Below are 20,727 nucleotides of genomic sequence, written 5' to 3'. Positions count from 1 at the left end.
AGTTATGTAGTGGTGCTAACATTAAAATATTCAAGTCCTAAGAGCCTGTTTTTTTGTTCCAGTTTTCCTTTCTGACCTCCATCTTTATATCCTCTATAGAATGAAGTAGGTGCTCATTAAAGTTGAAAGACTGTGATATCAGGTTCCTACTTGAGCTTATAATCACTCATCATTGATGATTGTATGTTTAGTAACTTTTTTGCTTACTATTTAAAGAATACTTAATTTTAACCCCCCAAGCAAAAAAAGCAGCATTTCAGACTTTATAGTATAAAATGGTCTGCAGTAGCTATTTTTAATTTTGCTAATAAAAAGTCATATAATATGTATAAAATTCATGACTCATCTTTTGGCTGGAATGTGAGTTTTTTCCTTAAGTTTCCACTTAATTCACCTTCTTAGACTCTTTGAATTGCACTGTGTGACTTTTAGAGATAAGTTCTATAATGCTTGAATCTCATCTGACATTCTAGAATGTATCAGAGATCAAAGCAGTCCCAGAGATAGTAATGGGAGAGTGTCGTTTGTCTCTCCATTCTGCTTACACACGTAGTTTGCTGCAGTTTTCCACAGATTTTGACATTATTCCACTCTTAAGAGGGGAATGCTGAGAGATGGAATCCTTCTTTGCCATTTATGGGAATATAGCTAAGTTGTAGCGACCAGTGTGTGGTCCAGGTCTTATGAGTAAAAAGTCCTGTGTGAAGTTTGGTAATTAGAGAGTTCATGGTCAGCTCTTCAGAGCATACTCTTTCAGTGAGGCAGCTGATACCCTAGGCCTTGAGAGTTTGGGGCATGGGGGAAGTGGAACAGTAACCTCACCTTATCCTGCTTACACTGGCTTTCAGCTACTCCTCTGGTTTGGGGTGAAATGGTGGCTGTCAGCCAGCCAGCCACACTGGCCATTTGTGAAGCCATTACTATTCTTGAGAAACTTAATCAAATAATCACACAAATAAATAAATCGTTGTCACTTTGAGAAATGCCATGCAGAAAAAGTGTTCCTGGGCCTATTGGTGCTGTTGTTCCCTCCCTATGACCCAATGCCACATCCGCCCTTCTAACCTAGACAGAATACCTGTGTTATTTTTATATATAAAACTCTTACTTCTCCATCAGTCTGACTCCTTCAGTGAAGCCTGTCCCATTCAGCCTGCACTGATACTATCTTCAGAACTTTCTTGAATATCACACTTAGTACTTAATTTTTTCTTTAATGTTGCCTTTCTACTTCTATACCTCTACCTCCCTCTCTCCCTCCCTCCGTCTTCCCCTTCCCTTTCTCACTCACATTATGCACTCCTGCCCCAGCCTTCTTTCTATTCTTCAGCTATGGCAAGCTCTTCCCTGTACTGGGGCCTTTGCCCTAGCAATTCCCTATGCCCTGAAATATGCTTCATTCAATCTTTGTCTGATTAATTCCTCATTATTTAGATCTGAGTTTAAATTTTATCTCCTTATAGAGGCCTTCTCTGACCATCCAATCTAAAGTAGCTACCCAGTCATTCATCAAGTTACCTTATTTTAATTTTCTTCTAACATATCCTACTATCTGATACTTTTCTTATATAAAATGTCCATCTCCTTGCACTAAAAGGTAAACTTCAAAAGATCACCGACACTTGTGTTGTTCATCACTGGTATAAGTTAGGCTCCATAAATATTTGTTGTGGTAAGCAATCTGTGAGGTCAACCAAGGGTTGCCTTGCCTTAAATGAATGAATGAATGAATGAATGAATGAATGAATAAAAAAATGGTCCAATGCCCCTGAACATTTTCCTCCTAAAGGGAAGAGGGAGCAGAATTCCCAACTCCTCGTTGGACTCCCTTATTCAGAACACACTGCTGCTCACTCCAGGAGCTCTGCTTAAATTCTCTGCATAGTACTTACTGTTATCTGGTACTTTTCTTCTTTGTTTTTCTCTCACCTTCCACTATGATGTAAGCCCTGTGAGAACAAAACCTCCTGGTGTTGTTTGCCACTATCTCCACAGTGCCTGCAGCAGTGCCAGGCACAGAGAAGATGCCAAACATTTGTTGAAGGAAAGAATAGGAGATCAGGTTCACTTCGTTTTATATCTGTCTGGTGCCTACCACAGTGTTAGGTGTATAACAAATACCCAGAAACTTTAGTGGTTACTCTCTGAGGCCACTCTGAATATAATTGCCATTGGTAGAACTGTGTCCTCATTCTGCCTAGAATTGGGGGCAGGAAAGCTAAGAATCTTTCAAGAATGTTTTGAGCCACACTGCATGGTTGTTAGAATATGATCTCTGCAGCCTGAAGTTGAATATTATACAGGTTCCCCAGTCTCCAATCGACAGAAGTCCAGCTATTTAGAATTCTACCCCTAAATAGCAGAAGAGAAGATGTATTTTATTTTGATTCAATTTCTATTTTAATACATTCAGTGCATCCGTCAGCAAGTCAGTGGGTATTTATTGAGCCCCTTCAGGGTACAAAGTAGTGCTTTGGTTGAGCTATTGAGTTTGAAATATTAATCACATTGTTAAACCAAAACTAAATCCCCAAGTAGTTGAAAGCGCTGCTCCAGTTGTCAGAGTACAGTTGCTGTATTTTGTGATGATGGGCTTTTACTTTATAATATATGTACTCACTTGGGCAAGAACAAAAGTTCAGTAAATAACTGAGGTGTTATTTTTTTTACCAAAATGACGTCTTTCAGGGGTCTTGGATCATTAGCTTTCTTTCTGTCCAATCGTTGAAGGATTGTGTTGTGATCACTGTTGTAATCATCTTTTGGGTAATTTAAGGTTTTTGGACCTTGTACCTGCCAGGAGTATGATAAAGAATAATACTTGCTTTTTCTTTTTTGGCACTAGTGTTTAAATTGGGCAGGGAAAGAAGGGGTGTTATTGCCGCCTCCTAGATCTCAAGTCTATTCAAGGTACTATAGTTCCTCTATTCCTGTGAGCTGAATAGAGTGTAATGTATGGATCACAGAAATGCATGAAATCCAAGGGTGCCTTGACATCAGCATCAATTGTAGAGTTTATGAAGGAAGCATTCACTGTGCAAATTTTGTTTCTATTGTTTCCATTGTTATTCTTTTCCTTTCAGATTTCTCTGTTGAATTCTGCAGTGAACCACCTGAAAGCCAATGTCAAGTCAGCAGCAGATTTAATTAGCCTGCCTGCCACTGTAGAGGGACTTCAGAAGGTAAGTGCTATATGTATGGGCACTGTGATTAACCAACCTACTGCTTCTTACAAGTTTTCTTTGGAAGGCTAACCCTTGAAATCAGCTGCTCCATGAGGACAGTAATAGAGTATATCACTGTTTCTAAAGAGTTCAGAATATCTCTGTTTTGGTCTGATTAGTTCAGCCTTTGATTTGCATCAGGCGACATTAACTCTAGTTATGTAGGTTCACACCTTTTTATTTGGCTCTCCAAGTCCCAAGATTGCTCTGCTGGGACTCTTAGGTTAACCTATGTGGGTTTGCCTTTCATCATTTGCCTTTTCAATTCCTCATCCACAGTGTCTTCATGAAAACAGACCAATTGTACATGAGATTTGCTCTAAATTACTATTAATTTCTAAATTACTATTTTCTTTCTAAAAAAATTATATGAAGAAATGCAAAAATTAAAAAGTCAGGATATGATAAGTGTTGGCAAGGATGTGCAGCAAAGAGAACTTTTAAACAGCCCTGCTGGGAGTACGTATTGGTAAAAGCATTTTTGAAAAGAAACATATTATTTTATAAAGGTAAAGGTGCACATCCTCTAAGCAATTCACTCGCAACTTTAAGAAAAATAAAGTAGGGACAGCTTTGATGAGGCCAAATTCTTCTTGCCACTGTTCCCGAGGGCTTAGTGGAAAAAAGGTAAGACTTGCATTAGAAAAGGAAACTGGTTTATCTTGCATTCATTAATTCAATAATGAATTAATAATGAATTATCTTGCATTCATTAATTCAATAATGAATAATGTGGAGCTTCCTCCAGTATGTGCCAGGCACTTTGCAGTTGTTGAGGATACTAGTTTCAGGGTTTTGCTCTAGATTCTACATGGCTCTGTCAGCTGCTTCCTTTAAAACAATAATCTTGAACAAGAAATTACTATCATCTTGCATCCTGATGGTCTCGTAAGTCCAGCCAGTGAGGATTCTCTAACATTAGGTGTCTTTGAATGCCTGTAGCTTCTGTAACAACAGAGTATGCATAGATAACATCCCAGCCTATAGATTTTACCCAGTGTGTTGTCTCTTTGCAAATCTATGTGTTTATAATGTCAGGCACTACTTATATTACAAGTGGCTCAGTTCTGAAGTGGTAGTTCATCTCAAATACATAACTTCATTGTACTCATGTGAATTTTTTTTAAATGTTGTTCTCTTGGAATCTTGGCTATCAGTATAATAATATAAAAGACCTTGGTTAAAAATACTAATGCGACACTATAAAATTGTCAGTATATCTTAATAAAAGGCCAACACCGCCAAATAGTAACATTTTGGGGGATGTTCCCTTAGGACAGTTCTTTTTAACCTATTTCCCATTTAGAAAAAAAAAAGTACAGCTTGCTGCCAGCGTTAATTTAACATCACACGTGGGATGTTAAATGTTTCTAGGATTTGACATTTTTTCAGCCATGGAGAATTACTCTGTTTTGTAAATGGAAATACCATTACTAAAAACAGAATGCTATAAATAAAATGATGTCATTTGTTTCCAAAGACTATCGATATACTAGAGCAATGCAAAAATAATAAAAAAAGAGAGATATTTCATGGCAAACTTTGGGGGTAAGGTTAGGACTATAATCCGCAAGTTATCGCGGGGTAAATACTGCAGCTGCAGGTGCCGCCAGCAAGTGTTCTCGGGGCAAACGGGAAAAGGGTTAAAAAGATGGTTTCTGAATCATATTGCCAAATCCCTAGTCCACTTGGGCTCCTCGGGCCTAATGAAAGCAAAGTAAGCTACTACTCTATCTAACTCTACTCAATGAGATTCTAAAGTAGAAAAAGAGCAAATGCTGCCAAATAGACTTTTTCCTTAATCTCTGCAATGCTGGTTATCCCAAAGCCAAATGGTTGCGCCCATTTTCACTCAAAAGTCATCATTTTCTCCTGACTCAGTGGCAGTCTACAGTGTTAGCTCTGGCCATCTGCCTGCCTTCAGCCGGGCTTGGTAGAGGCAGTTTATAGGGGAACCTTATCTGTGGGTCCCAGATTTGTAAACTAATATCTTTTTTTTAGGAACAATTTGGTTTTCCTCTAGGAGAAGTCTTTTAAATTGGGAAAATTGCTTGTTTTATATATGTATATAGATTCTTGTTAATTGTGTCAGTACAAACTACATGAAATTCATAATTTGAAGCTATTTGAAGTAATTAAAAACACTGATCTTTATTAGGTCAGTGTTTAAAGTAAAATGAAATCACAATGATATACCACTAAACCCTCACTAGAATGGATAAAATTGAAAAGATGCAGGTACCAGTATTGATGAGGATATGGAGTAACTGGAATTCTCATACATCACTAGTGGGAATGTAAAATGATATAACTATTTTAGAATACAGTTTGGCGTTTTTTTAAAAAGTTAAGCATACATCTATCATATGTTTAGCCATTAACTCCTAGTTATTGTATTGATGAGAAAGCATATGATAAAAGGAGATGAAAACATGCCTACATAAAGGTGTATACATGAACATTTTATTGCAGCTTTATTTATAATTGTCACATATCTAAAACAACCTGGACGCCCATCAGCTGGTGAAGAGATAAACTGTGATGTATCCACACAATGGAATGCTACTAAGCTACATGCTGAGTAGCTAGCTACACATGGATAAATTTCAAAATTTATTATAATTACTAATAATAACTATGTTTCTGTTCAGAGCGTAGCTTCCATCGGCAATACTTTAAACAGTGTCCATCTTGCTGTGGAGGCAATACAGAAAACTGTGGATGAACACAAGAAAGCCATGGAGTTATTACAGAGTGATACGGTAAGAAAATCTACAAATGCTACGGAAAGTCAGCATACTCCTGCCCACTCTTCTGTGTAATAGTAGTAATACCCACTTTCCATTTGTCTAAACAGACCCTATTATACACCTTTTTAAAAGATATAATAAGAAATGTTTATTGATTTTTTGACAATGTAAATTAAGCCATTAAGGTGGGTAGAATTAAGAGCTGAGTCTTTTGCAAATGTGCTGAAGGAGCTAATAGCGATAAGACACAGTTTCTGAGGGTGGAATGGGTAGGAAAGAAAATAGAAAAGCAGAAAAGGGAAGTGGCAAAGTATCTGTTATTTATTGCTATATAACAGATCACCCCAAATTTATTAGCTTAAAACAACATGTTGTTATTTCTCACTAGTCTGTGGGTCAGGAATTTGACAGGGCTCTTAGACTGTGGAATGATGAGAGACCAAGTGAAGAGCAGTTCTAGAGGATGAAAGGTCCTCTCAGATGTTCCAGCTCCAGCCAGGCCCCCAGTTGAATGCAGCCATATGTGTGACTTCAGCCTACACCATGTGGAACAGAATACCCCCACCCCTGCTGAGCCCAGTCAACTCTCAGAATCCTGAGAAATAATAAATTGTCGTTTTAAGCCACAAAGTTTTGAGATGATTTGTTATGCAGCAACAGATAACTGAGGCAGAAGCAAACCCCTGCAGTGCTCGGGAATTGTTTTCGAATGTCCTCAATGCTATGCAGATGTAAGCTGTCTGCAGTCATGCAGGGGCCTAATGGGTACTCAGCTCCATGTAGGGTTTATGAAGGGTGGAAAGGATGGCACAGCCTCCGCTGCTGTCCTGGGGAGATGAGTTATATGTACATGAAATGGGGACTGTTCAAGCACACAGACGTTCCCTGGCTTCTCCACTCATTTCTAGGTCTGCTTCCCATGCTTTTTACAAGCTTTGGATTTTGAAGTTTAAACAGGGCAGTTTGTACCAAGGAAACCAAGGCTATATCAGAGCTCTAGAACAGAGAGTTTTCATTTCTTCAGAAAGAGTACTTCTCACTGTTATTTAGTGGAGGTGACTGGGGTAAAAGCATTGATCTCAGTGTCCAGACACCCCAGATTCCAGCTCCAACTCTGCCATTGAGTAACTGATCCATAATAATAAAGACCTCTCTAACTTACCAATTCTTTCATTATTATTACTATTTTAATATCTTCAGCATTTTCTCAAGTAATTAAATATTTTATAAAATATTTTTTCTTAATGCAAAAATTCATACTTTATAGAACCATGGGGTTTTTACCCCCTCCTCTCCTCCTTTTCTGTGGTTGCCTTTTGTTTCTTATAAAAGGGGGGTTATTAAATGTCCAGGATTTCAGATTTCAAGGGAAACTATTTTCACCAATTGCCTTCTGCTATAATTAAATCTACTTCTTTTAAACTTCCATGGTTGCCAATAGTAATCCTCCTTCTGGCATACTTTGTACTGAATAAGTCATAGTTATGGGCTCTGAAAGATTAAGCAATACAGAGTTTTTCCACTAGAGGGAAAATGTATATATAAACATGTTATACGTCAGTCTCTGCAAAGAGAGACTTGAGCAGTGGGAAGGGAATGGGAAAGGAAGTGTAACCCTCAAACATAACTTTTGGCATGTGCTATAAATGTGCGTAATTGGTTGTTGTACTCAGTGCCCACAGCCAGTGGTTACGTGACCGATTCCTGGGGGAAATGATGACACTAACCAGGTCCAGACTGAGTTGATCCCTGGGATGTTATAGTGATTCTGTAGTTTCTTGGGGAGTACAGGTAATAAGGACTGGTTCCTAGGGAGTCATTCTGTTCAGAGACTGAGAAACACTAGGAGGATCTCAGTTCCCTAAGGTGCTGCTGGTCCAGTCCATGCCTTAAGCTGGGCATCCCCAGAATTACCGGGAGCCCTTGGGGCCTAGCACAGGGCTGGCCACACTGTAGGTTCCTGGGCAATGTTGACTAACCTGTGGATGCCCCATGTGAGAAGCTAAAATGTTATGGGACCACCCCAGATGGTTAAGTAGACCTAGAACTTACTGCCTGTACTGATCTCTATTGCTGTTAATAGAATCAGCACTCCTCGAAGGAGACCAGTGGAAGCAACCAGATCACTCCATCACCTTCAGCTCCATCAGAACTTGACAATAAAACCCACAATGAGAATTTGAAACAGGTAGTTTTTGTCTTTGGCTTAACTCCCTGCCACCACAGTGGACTCTGGAGGCAGCCTGAGTAGTTTGAGCTCAGTGTTGTGGTGCCTCAGCAGGCATCCGTGTATATATTTGCCTGGCTAAGAGCTGAGCAGAGGGAGATGTGTGATGCTGTCCTGTCTCTTTTTTAAGCACTCTTTTTTTTCCTGTATGTCGATCAGTGGAGTAAATTCCTTTTCACACCTTGAAAGACATAGAATGACCAGATTATTTTGAAACTCTTTATGAAAAATAGCAATCTAGGCAAGTTAAAGATGGGTAGATAGCAGATTAATTCAAAGTGATGACTATTTTGAGCCACAGTAAATTCTAAGAATGTTAGAAAGCATATCCTTGAAAAGAGTCTCTAAAGACTAAAGACAGAGGAGGAAAAAGGATATTGAGTTCAGAATCACATTGAAGAGCATAAGGGAAATCTTCACAAGAAGAATTCCTGTCCTGAGTTTAATGCCCTTTGAAACCTATGTCATCATTTCTATTTAAGTAGTAATCAGTAACTAAAGGATGTCAATAAAAATAATTGAATCTTGTACTAAATAATGCACTAATTATGGTTTTGCTACATGAGCCAATTCAGTAATTGGTATTGTTCCTAAGGTAGTTTTGTTCTGACAAATTAGGTTAATGGACATTTCAGTTAATAACCCAGCAGGCTTTCCTGCCAGCAAGTGAGGTAAACATTGGGGAATTAATTCCCAGGCTCTCAGCTTCCTGGGACCAGAGAGTGAATCATGTGGGTAGTCCTCGTCCCTCTTTCCCCCTCCTGTCTAGCTGAGGTCAAACAACTCCAGAGGGAGTAAACTGGAAGCGATTTAGAGTGGAGGGACAAAGCAGAGACAGACGATCAATGGTACAAACCAGGAAAAGGAGTTTACTTCAATAACTTGACATAAAAACGGTTGTTCAATGCTGCTGGCCTGCTTGTCTAGTATACATTTTTAGCTGGATTCCACAACTTGATTTATTTCCACTCCAGGATATCCTGTACCTTCACAACTCTTTAGAGGAGGTAAACAGTGCCCTAGTAGGGTACCAGAGGCAGAATGATCTTAAACTCAAGGGGATGAATGAGACAGTCAGTAATCTTACCCAGAGAGTCAACTTGGTAGAAAGAGATCTGGTTGCTATGAGCAAGGTAGAAAAGCAAGCGAACCTGTCCTTCAGCATGGTAAGCCTTTTCAGATCTTTTGTGATGTGTTGTGTGTTCTGTGTATACATAAATGACATTCCACCACCTTTTCAATCTTCTGTCATATTTGAGAGGCTACACGTTTGTGTTGTGCTTAATCCTTGTCTCCTCTAATCTTTACACTAGCTCTCTGATGTGAATGGCCCAGGCAGTGTTGGTCCTGATTTGGATAGGAGATGTAGAGAGGTTCAGTTGCTTGCCCAGGCCTCACCACAGGTGTTGGCAGAGATAACAAGCCTATTATGTTACCAGTGACCCATCTGGTAGGGAAGCTCTGGCACATTTTCCAAGCGAGGTCATCTTGATCTTCTCTAAGTTATTAAGGGTGAGAGCAATGACAGTGACAAGAGCTAAAGAATATTTTGCCATTTTGTGAAGCCCGAACTCGGCTTTCAGATTTATCCTGCTTTGTTTACAGATTAGGGGAATCCTTTTGCATATAAAGTCAGGAAAGCCATTTAAAACAGATCTGACCAGCTTCTCAAGTTAAGAGATCATTGAGTCCATCCTCTCATTTTACATATGAGGAAACTGAATGACCTACTAAGTCACCAATGCTGGCAGACCATGTCGTTTACTTATTTTCGTGTTATTGTGAGTAAAACGTGTGTTTCTTTAATCGCCTTTTACATATACTTTGTGCTGGGATCCATGTGGATTATTTTTTAATAGCTGCAAGCCCCTACCCTTAAAGATTTCATACATCAAAGACACAGACATGTTTAAAGAAATGGAAACCAAATATAGGAAATTGTGCTGTAAATTCAAGTAACCACCAAAGCTGAAAGCAAGCCCACAAATAAAGTTGAACTCTGGCACATAGAAAGCAGCATTTGAACTGGCTGTGCCACATTGGAGCCTTGGCAAGTTGCCTCGACTTGGCTTTGAGTGTGGAGTAAGACCTGTTCCCACTCCTGCTTTACAGGAGTGTGTAATTAACTACAAAGCTGGGAAGATTAAAGGAGCCTTATTTTTAAAAGCCCTTTTGAACTTAGCTAAACTAAGCAGGAGGGCTAGGAATTTTGGATGGTTTGATGAGTATTAGGCCTTAAAGGTTTTCAAGGCTTATTATAAAAACTTACCACCCCAAAAGCCCTGTACTCTCTCTCCTCCCTACTTTATTTTGCATCAAAAGAGGAAATTGTTAATAGTACCATCCGTCTTACTGTTTCTTCTGACAGCATCATACCCACAATGGTTCTAGGTAAAAGTTCTCTCTCTTTATACTTCAAAGTTTTAAGTTTGTGAACGAAACAGCTAGACTAAGCATCATTTTCAGCTTTGTATCTCAGTGGTCTTTCTTCCTCTCATCTCTCATTCTCCTACTGGTATTTCTGTTGAAAGTGTTCTGAGACGCATTAAATAAGTACAACCAATTTATTTAAAAAGTGCTAGATGTTGTTTAAGTTTTAATGTTTGCCTTTAATCTCCTCTTGTTGTTCTTTTTACCCCTTAAGATGGGTGATAGAGCTGCCACTCTGAAAAGAGAATCTATACATCAAGTGACCAATAGAACAGATACAGTAAAAACCCAAAGTATAAAGGTAAATAATAGGAGGCTTACTCTGAAGTAAATATACAGGCATTAGCATCTTTGTGCTTTGGAGCTACTGCTTCTTTCTCAAAAGGAGCACTTTGATCTCATTTGCTGAAACTTAAAGACAAAGTAATAGGTAAATTAGTATGTTGAATAAATGAATATAAGGCACCTACCCTGTGCCAAGCACTTTGCTAGGAGCTGAGGTGACCAGAGTGAGCAGGATAGACATGTGATTCCTATTCTGATGGAGCTCAAAGTCCATCAATCAGAAAATCATTAACACATAATTGAACAGATAATCACAAATATGATAACTGCTACAGAGGAGAAGTATAGGGTATGATGAGGGTGTTAACAGGGATGAGGAAGGCTTCCCCAAGGAAATGACTTTTAAGTTAAGACAGTAAGTTATGTGTACTGATGATGGAGAACAGAGACTTAAATAGCCTAAAAATGGTGTCTAACCTAAAAATTATTTCTTATTTTTAGATTGCTGTCTCAGAACTTACATAGCCAGTTCCCTTCACCTTGTAGCTTTCCCTTTTTTTGTTTATCCCAGACATATTGTCAAGATAGGACAAGCAATCTGTGATCTAGTCTGATATCCAGGGAAAGAAAGTTTATTTGCAACATTCTCTATGATTAGAGTGTTGTTTAATATTATAAGACCTGGGCTACACTAAAGGAAAATCCAGAGAGATTGTGACTGAGTAGTTAAAATACCATCTCAGGTACATATTGACAAGGTCAGAGGATATGAGGTTCAGAAGCAATGAATTTAGAAATGAACCATATAGTATAGGCAGTTTTCGATGTAATGATTTCCATCTATAGTTTTTCTTCCTTAACAGTTTTGTATTGTCTAGATAAAAATCACATGTTAAATTTTTAATGTTCTGTAAACTAAATTCTTGTTGCATTTTCTGCTTCTGCAAAAAAAACAAAACAAAACAAAAAAACAAAAAAAACACAACTTTTTAGAAAAACCTCACCTGGAGAATGACAAGAAAATTTAAGAGCCAGATAGATATGTGTTGAGCTCAAAAAGTAACAGGTGGTTACTATTGGAAAGTAGTACTGATTTCAGTAACAGTTCACATTTTTTTAACAGTAGATATCAGAATAAAATACAGCTAGTACACATTTTTACCTAAATTTCTTGTCTTTACTTTCAGACCCTTTGTGTTTTTTAACTGCCATCTCAGTGTATTAGTCTTTTTGCGTTGCCTCATCTAAGCTCCTTACCATAAATTCTTCAAGCATTTAGGACCTAATTTTAGTTACATATGTCCATATATTAGCTCCTTAAGTAAACCAAGAGTGATCTACTATATAGTTAACTATAAGAGTAGAAATAAAGACAGGAGAGAAATAAGTAAATATAATTGAACAAAAGAAGCATGTAAGGAGTTGTTCTAATTAAACAAAGGATCAGGACCTTTCACCCTAGCCTAAGCAGTTAGAAACTGGCCTCATAGAAACCAGCCTTCTCTCTTTTTATAATTAAATGTATATGCCACTCTAGACCATCCTGGGAATGAGGCTGGGTATGGGGGGTGGGGAACTTTTTAAAAAGATATAAATAAGACTTTGAATCAGAAATATTACAGCTTCTTCATGTTCCTAACAGTTTCTGCTACCAGTTGAATCATTACCATGGGAGGAGAAAAGAAGATCAAGGGAATATTTGTGGTTTGGTAGCTTTTTATGTAAGGTGATAAGAGCATAAAACTCGACCTAAAGCAGTTTAGTCACAAGGTGAAGATATTCAGGAAAATTATTTAGTTAATGTGAAATAGTTCTTAGAAAACAATATCCTACTCACTTAGGAAATGGGTATTACAGAGGCATCTGAGCAAGGGTACATTTCCTTTACTGCTGACGCATACATGCCTTCCCTCATCAGCCAAATGTTCACAGCGAATCAGGCCATCTGTAGCATAATGTTCCCTTAATGGGCTAGACTCAAATCCAGCTAGGCCTTCATCAACACTGAGTACCAAAGATATCTCTAGTATTTGTGGATTCATTCCTTCATTGCATGTATTTATAGGGAACCTACTGGGGGTGAAGCACTACATGCTAAATAGGCTCTAGGAATATAATGAAGAATCAAATGAGGTCTTCCACCTTAAATCTTCTGTGATCTTTGTTTTGGGCAGAAAGAAGATAGTTCAGATTCTCAGGTATCCAAGCTAAAAGAGAAACTGCAGCTGATCAGCGCTCTCACAAACAAACCTGAGAGCAACAGGCCTCCAGAGACCGCCCATGAAGGTGAGATATTCAGGGCTGACTTCTGAATATTTCACGCAGGCTTGGGCAGCTTGCCTCCCACACAGGGAGTGGAAAGGTGTTGCAGCAGGACTGATCGAACCAAGTGAATGATGCCTGAGCGCACCGAGATGAAGCTGATACACTTTGCTTTCATTTGGAAAAAGCCCATTTGGTACATGATTTGTACTCCAGTCTATTAAGGGAAGAAAGGGTAATGTTTAGCTGGAAATAGACTTCTCCATGCTGTCTGCATCCAATTATAGGCAAAAAACGTGACTGTCATAGTGTGTATTAAACCAACTAAATGTTGTTTATGGGAGTCTTTTCATTTCTGTAAGTGCGTAAAATTTACTTAAAAATAAATATTAGTTCTTCTGTAAAACCATTAACAAATAATAGGATCATTGAGTTGCAAAGTCCCTTGGCTTTAGGTAGGGACCTACCTAGTCAATATTGGCAGATGCATCAGCCTGGTTTAAGCTCTATAAGGATGTAACCAAGGCATTGGACTGTTAGCTTTGACTCCTAGCCCCCACTAGTATTCTTAACTTGGGGGAAAACAATACAACCTCTTTTGTTCTCTTTTGGGCAGGAGACAGACTATAGTGGGAGGCCTTCTAACATTGTGCTCCATAATCATATGATAACATTCTTTTAGCACCAGCTGATCTGGTGGTACATCCTGCCATATCAGGCTTATAGCACAGCTCCTAGGATATCAGATATCCAATACTGTTCTCACTTGCAGCTTAAACTCTTAACATCTAAACATGTATAATGCTAACTTGTACTATAAGATCTTCCAATGAGACCACAGCTTCAAACCTTAATGGTATATAATACTGATTAATCTTCATTACCCACAAATCATATTCACTTAGTCACTATGCTACTTAATTCTCAGCTATTTCTCTTAAAATAAGTATATATGCAATTAAATTAAACCAGTACTGAAGGTCCTAAATGGTGACCTTCAGTACTGGTTTAATTTGGTATCAGATTAGACAATACTAAAACCATATGTGTTTGTTACAGAGGACGTACAGAGTTTCACATCAAAGCCATCAGCATTGCCAAAATTTACACAGTCTCATGGAGACCAAATTGAAAAAGCTACGCAGCTGAGACCTATCTCTCTACCAGGAATTTCTAACATCGAAGGTAAATTTTTATACCATGGAGTAATAGGAGAAATATTCAAAATTATAATTTTTATTGTTTTAACATGATTGAGTACCTCCTATGAGCTAGATTCTTGATACACATTATATCATATAATCCTGATTAACAATCCTGGGAACATAAATATTCATGTATGATACCTATTTTACTGATAGGGAAACTGCCTAAATCCACACAGCAACTGATTGGCTGAGGCAAAATTCATACCAAGACAGTTTGATGTCAAAGTTTTTACTCTTAACCAGTGCACTATATTATCTCTCTACTAATGTTTTTTTTAGAGTTTTCATTTATTCAATGAGTGCCTAATTAGTCCCAGTGCTAAGCGGTAAGGATACAGTATAAGAAAGTCTCACTTTCCTCACGGATATAACAGTCTAGTGGAGAAGGCAAACAAGCAAACACAATACTGTGAGGTTAGCAAAATAAAAGTAAAAGCTGACCTATTTGTCAGGGCCCTCCAAAAATGAAGAGTCCTTTGGTCCAAAGTCAGCAAGATAAAAATTAGTAGGAAAGGTATGATTCACAGAAAAATGTGTTGCCTTGCTTCCAACAGTATGTATTCTATCCCTCATTGTGATGTTTGGGTCTACAGATTTTACATTTGCTAACTGCCTAGAAAATCACCCCTCTCCTGTCCATCTACCTTTGCCTGGCTCTTCATCTCAGCTTAGATACCGTTCCACCAGGAGACATTTTCTGACCTTTTATAACATTTTGTTTGCCCCTGTTTAGCACATGTTGCTCTACTGTAATTTCTTAGGGAAATAAAAAATTAACCTTACCCTCAGCCCCTAGCATAGTGCCTGGTACACATGAATATTTGTTAAGCGAATGAGTTATCTACAGGCTACAATTAAAATTTAAGCGTAGAAGACTTAAATTTACATTGCCATTTAAAAGCATATACTTTTTTCCTATCCCCAGTTTTTTTCTTTCTGTTTTTTGAGAGAGACAGGAGAGTGTTAAGTTATGTTTATTGGCAACACAAGTTGCTTCCTCCCACTCTCCATTATTACATCAAGAATTGATGAGAGGAAAGGCTGTTAGAGCAAATTAAGAAATAGCCATCTTAACAGTTATACTTCAACCCCTAACATAGGCCTTATATACTTTCAAATGACTACACTTTTGAAATGACCTGAAATAGCATTCAGATTTTTATTTGTATACTGCTACCAAGTGCAGAGCACATTTTATAAACTCATGCCGCACATACACACACACACCATTTTCCAGCTAGCCACTTGGTGGCAGGCAGTGGGAACAAGCATCCCAACAACTTTTCTGGCTTTCAGAGAGCTTTTGAGACTTACTTAGCTGCTTTGCTGAGGCTATCTTAGGAGTGAAAGTAGGACCTTATTCAGAAGCTTGTTTACAAAACTCGTTGATGGTCTGGACCTTGTGCTACAACTGTTTGTCCTCCTGTCAGACCATTTTCACTCTTCCTAGGTACCAAATAGCAGGAGGCCTATTGAATCGAAGTGTAAAGTTGAATAAATGAAAAAAGGAAAAGAATTTAGGAAGATTTTTAAAGAAACATAAGCCTCACTGTCTTCTGGTATTAGAGACTAAATCTAAGAAGGGACACTGTCAAGTCCTTTTTAAATGTTATGTAAGTAACTGACCCTTCTAACTCTTCATTATGGGGTCCTTGAGAAAATACCAGAAGAGATTGTTGATAGAAATTCTCCAATCCTATTGGCTCAAATAATATTTTAGAAAGGAAAAAGAAGATACTGATCAACTGATGGTATTGCTCTCTCTTATCTGGAATAGAGAGAAGAAGGGAACGTACATAAGTGAGCACAAAAGCCTGACACTGTGTATACAGTATACCTAGCTTTGAAGAGATATATAGTCATCTGGGTTTTTTAAATTGAGATATTATTCACTCTTTCAAAATGTATAAGTCAGTGGTTTTTAGTACATTCACCAGGGTGTGAAACTATCACTACTATAATTGCAGAACATTTTATCATCCCAAAAAGAGACCCTGTATCCTTTAAACAATATTTCCCTATTCCCCCTCCCCCTAGCCCTGATAACCACTAACCTCTCAGCCTATCTCTTTGGATTTGCCTATTTGGGATATTTCATAAAAATGGAATCAAAACAATCCATAGCCTTATGTATGCTTCTTTCAGTACGCTCCTTTAATTTAGCATAATGTTAATATCCATCCATTTTGTAGCACATAGCAGTGTTTCATTACTTCTTATGGCTGAACGATATTCCATTGTGTGGATGTACTGCATTTTGTTTATCCATTCATCTGTTGTGATGGACATTTGGATTGTTTCAGTTTTTGCCTATTAGAAATAATGCTGCTATGACTATTCATATACAAGTTTTTATGTAGACATATGTCTTCATTCTCTTGAATATATACCTAGGAATGGAATTACTGGGTCATGCGATAACTCTTTAACAGACAGTATGCCGTAGTCTGTTTTACAGGTTCAGCTCCTTTCAATTAGTTCTTTAGGCTTCTGCAGTCCTTTTTGCTCTTTTAGCATTAAGAACAAAAATCTGGAAAATCTCAAAGGAAGGTCTTGGACAAAGAGAAGGTCAGTCCATTCATTTCTCCTGTGATTATCTGTCACTGCTTCTATTTTGGGAGGATAGTGTCATACAGTATTCCTCTCATTCTTAAAGGATCAAGAATTAGTCTTTCTGGTTTAGTGAGGTACTAAACTTTACCTTTTGGAAACAGAGTCTGCAAAGTAGCTTTCCTTTTAGTGCCTTAAATTCAGTTGGGGCTATTTTTTAAACTGTTAACTAAATATAACTATATGTATAGACATATACACTTTATGTAATTCCTTTTTAACAGATCTTCAGGATTTATTCCACAAGAGTGGCCAGAATGTCGATGGGAAGCTGACCTACCAGGAAATCTGGAACTCCTTAGGTTCTGCCATACCAGTACCGGAGAGTTTGAGAGAGTTTGATGTCGATGGAGATGGAAAATACTCATTCTCGGAGCTAAGAGTAGCTTTAGGTGTCTAGCCTCATCGGGCATATTTAGAAACGGATGTATACCCCGGACTGCTTAATGTCTACACACCTAACAAAGACACCCTTTTACTTACCTATCAATCCTCCAGTCCTCCAAACTCCTGTAGCAGACATGTTGCCCTTTTAACTTGTTTGAAATGCTATATAAAAGTTATTTTTTTAAAAAAAGAAGACCATTTTACTTATGATATTCAGAAATCTATGATTTCCTGGAACCAATAAGATCTTAATTTTAAAATTGCCAGAAAAAAAATCAAGCCCTCTTTTTTTTCCTCTTTCCTTTTTTTGAAGGGAGGAGACCTTACCTTTTAGAACTGGAAAATGTGTATGTAGAGAGAATAAGCCACCTTTTATATTTCACATAAATTTGCCTTAAATTAGCTGCACTTTATACAGACTCAGAAAATGTCTTTCCTTTAAAAGATAGACTTTTTCTGTTTGTAAATATTTAAAATGAAAGAATTGTGTATATATTTTGTGAGAAGTAGAAAGATTGGTTTAAAACAGGATGTGAACAAATGACTTGTTATTAAAAATCACTAATCTGATCTGGTAGTGGCTGAAACTATGTCCACGTCTCCTTCGGGCATCTCCTTTAGGTGATGCCATGGGATTTGGCCTGGTGACTGAGGGAATAACTTTAGGGAGTGGACACTGGGTACAGTGCCACCTCCAGGCTCAGGAAAGTGAGATCTGGTTCTTTGTTCCTATCCCCTCAACCAATTTCAACCTGTGAACCAGAGAAGACTTGTTGGGGATTTTTGTCATTTTAAATCCTATTTCAAGGTTTATGAGCATAGAAAGTTATCCAGTGGAGAGCTACATCCCTGCCCCCCGCCCCCGCAAGTGAGTTAGATTATCTTCACACACATGCACACACGCACACACACTCCCTTCCTCCCTCTCTCTCTCTCTCCCCACTTCCCCCCACCGCCCCCACCTCTGGTACAATCTCCATTCTGAATAGCAGGGCTGAAGTCCCTTGGTCCTGTCTTAGCCTGGCTGCCCAGGAGCTGTAGAGAAGAGCTATGCCTCTAATTTTGACCCAGGAAACTCTGTGAGATTTTACTTGGGGCCTAATCAAGAACCTAATATGTTCCCCTGTGGGCTAAGGCCAAAAAGGTTGTGAACATACTAGGTTTCCTTATAATTATTAGCTAGAAGCTTTATGTCCAGAGGATGCCAAACAGTAGCAGACAGGCCTGGAACATTGAGCTTCATGTGATGATAGCAAGTTTTTTCAAATCTAATACAAGTGCGATAGTTTTCCCTTTAAATAATTCTGTAGGCCTAAAGAACCCTGGACTAGAAGGAATTATACCTTTATGTCACCTATATGTGTGCTGTGTTGTTCTTAGAATCAGTCTTTGGACAATGCAAAAGGTAAAAAAAATTATAAAACTTAACTATGCTGTAAGCCAAGTCAGGGAGAAGCTAGAGAAGTTTCATGGCACCGACTTCTAGTGGAGCTCATTTCCATTTTAGCTTTGTTCAAGTTGCCCTGTTAGCCATGTGTGTAGTTAAACACCCTTAACTACTTAAGGGCTGTTTTCTTTTTTTCATTTATATGATATTCAGCTTGGTGTTGGCTAACCTTGATTTTTTTTCCCTTAGAAGTATTAAAATTCAGTTAAATCAAGGTGAAGTCTTTTCCCATGAATGTGTCTGCTTACCTCATTATGGCTTATGCTTCTCTCTTTTTTAAAAAACATTTCCCTTGCCCATCTGACCTATTTCACTTTCTTGGAAATGTTGTAGTATAAAATTAGCCTGGCACTTTAGGTAATTTTAAGATTATTCTTCTGGCTGCCTTCCATGTCCCCCCACCTTTTTAAATATGTACACCCTTACAGATTTTGTAACAACATTCTAGCAATAAATTGAATTATACTGCTATATTTGTACATACTGTACCATAAATAGTATGTCTGTACCTGGAAGGTATTTTTTTGAGAACTGATTTATATGAAATATACTTGAGGGTAATGTAGCTTGTCCTTTTTAGATACAAATTCTTATTCATATAGGCAGATAGTTTGAGGACACCTTAACTCTTTGTTGTACTTTTCTTTTGTATCAGATATGGCTATCCATGGAGGAGTCAGTTTTGTTTTTCAGTTTATCATCTGTTTTCACCTCAAGCTTGTCTGGCTAGCCTCATCCCTGAGCCAGGTATATAGTACCATCCTCTCCCCCTACCACATTTGGCAGAGATGTTCCTCCTACACGCTCAGGTCTGTGAATACCCTTGTCACACTGCCTGGGAAAGTGCCTTATGTCCCAGACAGAAGTAGGGCATCTTGAACTTCTTTGTTCTCAATAGAGCAGACTCATGGCTTAAGAAAAGAGCCTCATAAATCTATTATTATTCAGTGTTAATTGGGATTTTATTTGTAAATTATCTTACTCAACCTATGACTTGCATTTAGCTGTCATCAGGCCTCACCTGCCATATCTTGGCTCTGAGAAGATGTTTGAGGAGAGGTGGTGAGTTTGGTTTTAGATTTTGTTTCAAATACTTTGCCTTTGTCACTCTGGCAGCTCCTACTGCTGCCTCCCTAAGTTTCCCATTGCTTCTTGGTTCTTTTTTCCTTTTGCCTTGTATTGTCTGGCATAATTATTTACTTAGAGGGCCTCCTTATAAATCAGAGGCAAAAAGGTATAGGAAGAGAGGAACCAAAAGAAGAGAGAACCCGGCTTAGGGATAACTATGGTGTCTTAAGGGCGGAGAAGGGCCTGGCACTTAGGAATGTGTCTGAAACAGCAAAGCTGAGGAGTGGACACCCTTCACCTACTGCTAGCTACTTTCCCTCCTGTTGGAGTTTCCTCTCTTTACGTTGCTGGACAGAAACCCGCCCGCCCCTCCAGCCCACCCCAACACACACCCAAGCGCACCCCTGCTGGTCTTTCGGTCACAGTTGAAGATTTTAACTGTGATGGGTTCATACTCATAATGGCCTGCTGTTGAGTTGTTTTTAGTGACAGCTTTCATTTAATACACACCTCATTGCCTTGCTTGCCAGCACCAGCTAGATGTGGTCCCTTCTTTCATATCCAAACCAGAACACATTTGGGTATTCCTGAGCTTTTATAGAGCCTGTATTGTTTTTTATACAAACCTAGCCTACCTTGTTGTTTTCTCACATTAAGAAATGTCAATCACTTTGCTTTAGTGGAGCTATTTTGGTAATGTATAACAATTTTGGTTCTGTTTTAGGGAGTGAATTCAAGGTTTCCATGACTTGATTTGAACTTTGTTTATTTCATATTAGTAAAACAACCATTTTAATTTATCTAAATAAAATATTTCCTTTTTCTTCCA

At 38.3% G+C, this 20,727-nt stretch overlaps 1 protein-coding gene across 4 annotated transcripts in view; it reads left to right on the top strand.

The window, feature by feature from the left end:
• EFCAB14 (EF-hand calcium binding domain 14) overlaps nucleotides 1-20,727 on the top strand; it is a 33,643-nt gene extending 12,916 nt beyond the window's left edge. Inside the window, exons 4-11 of one of the 4 annotated variants that reach the window (XM_006919160.3) lie at nucleotides 3,084-3,182; nucleotides 5,876-5,986; nucleotides 8,058-8,162; nucleotides 9,176-9,367; nucleotides 10,846-10,932; nucleotides 13,091-13,202; nucleotides 14,238-14,363; nucleotides 17,221-20,727. In XM_006919160.3, the coding sequence (XP_006919222.1) occupies nucleotides 3,084-3,182; nucleotides 5,876-5,986; nucleotides 8,058-8,162; nucleotides 9,176-9,367; nucleotides 10,846-10,932; nucleotides 13,091-13,202; nucleotides 14,238-14,363; nucleotides 17,221-17,396 (1,008 nt within the window). In that variant the 3' untranslated portion in view covers nucleotides 17,397-20,727. The remainder of the gene's footprint in view (nucleotides 1-3,083; nucleotides 3,183-5,875; nucleotides 5,987-8,057; nucleotides 8,163-9,175; nucleotides 9,368-10,845; nucleotides 10,933-13,090; nucleotides 13,203-14,237; nucleotides 14,364-17,220) is intronic. The other 3 variants (XM_025051966.1, XM_006919158.3, XM_006919159.3) reach the window with 3 other exon arrangements.

This window comes from Pteropus alecto, unplaced genomic scaffold, assembly GCF_000325575.1.
Source record: "Pteropus alecto unplaced genomic scaffold, ASM32557v1 scaffold25, whole genome shotgun sequence".
Lineage (NCBI taxonomy): Eukaryota > Metazoa > Chordata > Mammalia > Chiroptera > Pteropodidae > Pteropus > Pteropus alecto.
The sequence above is the reverse complement of the archived record's forward strand: the minus strand, read 5'-3'. Positions and strand labels throughout refer to the sequence as shown.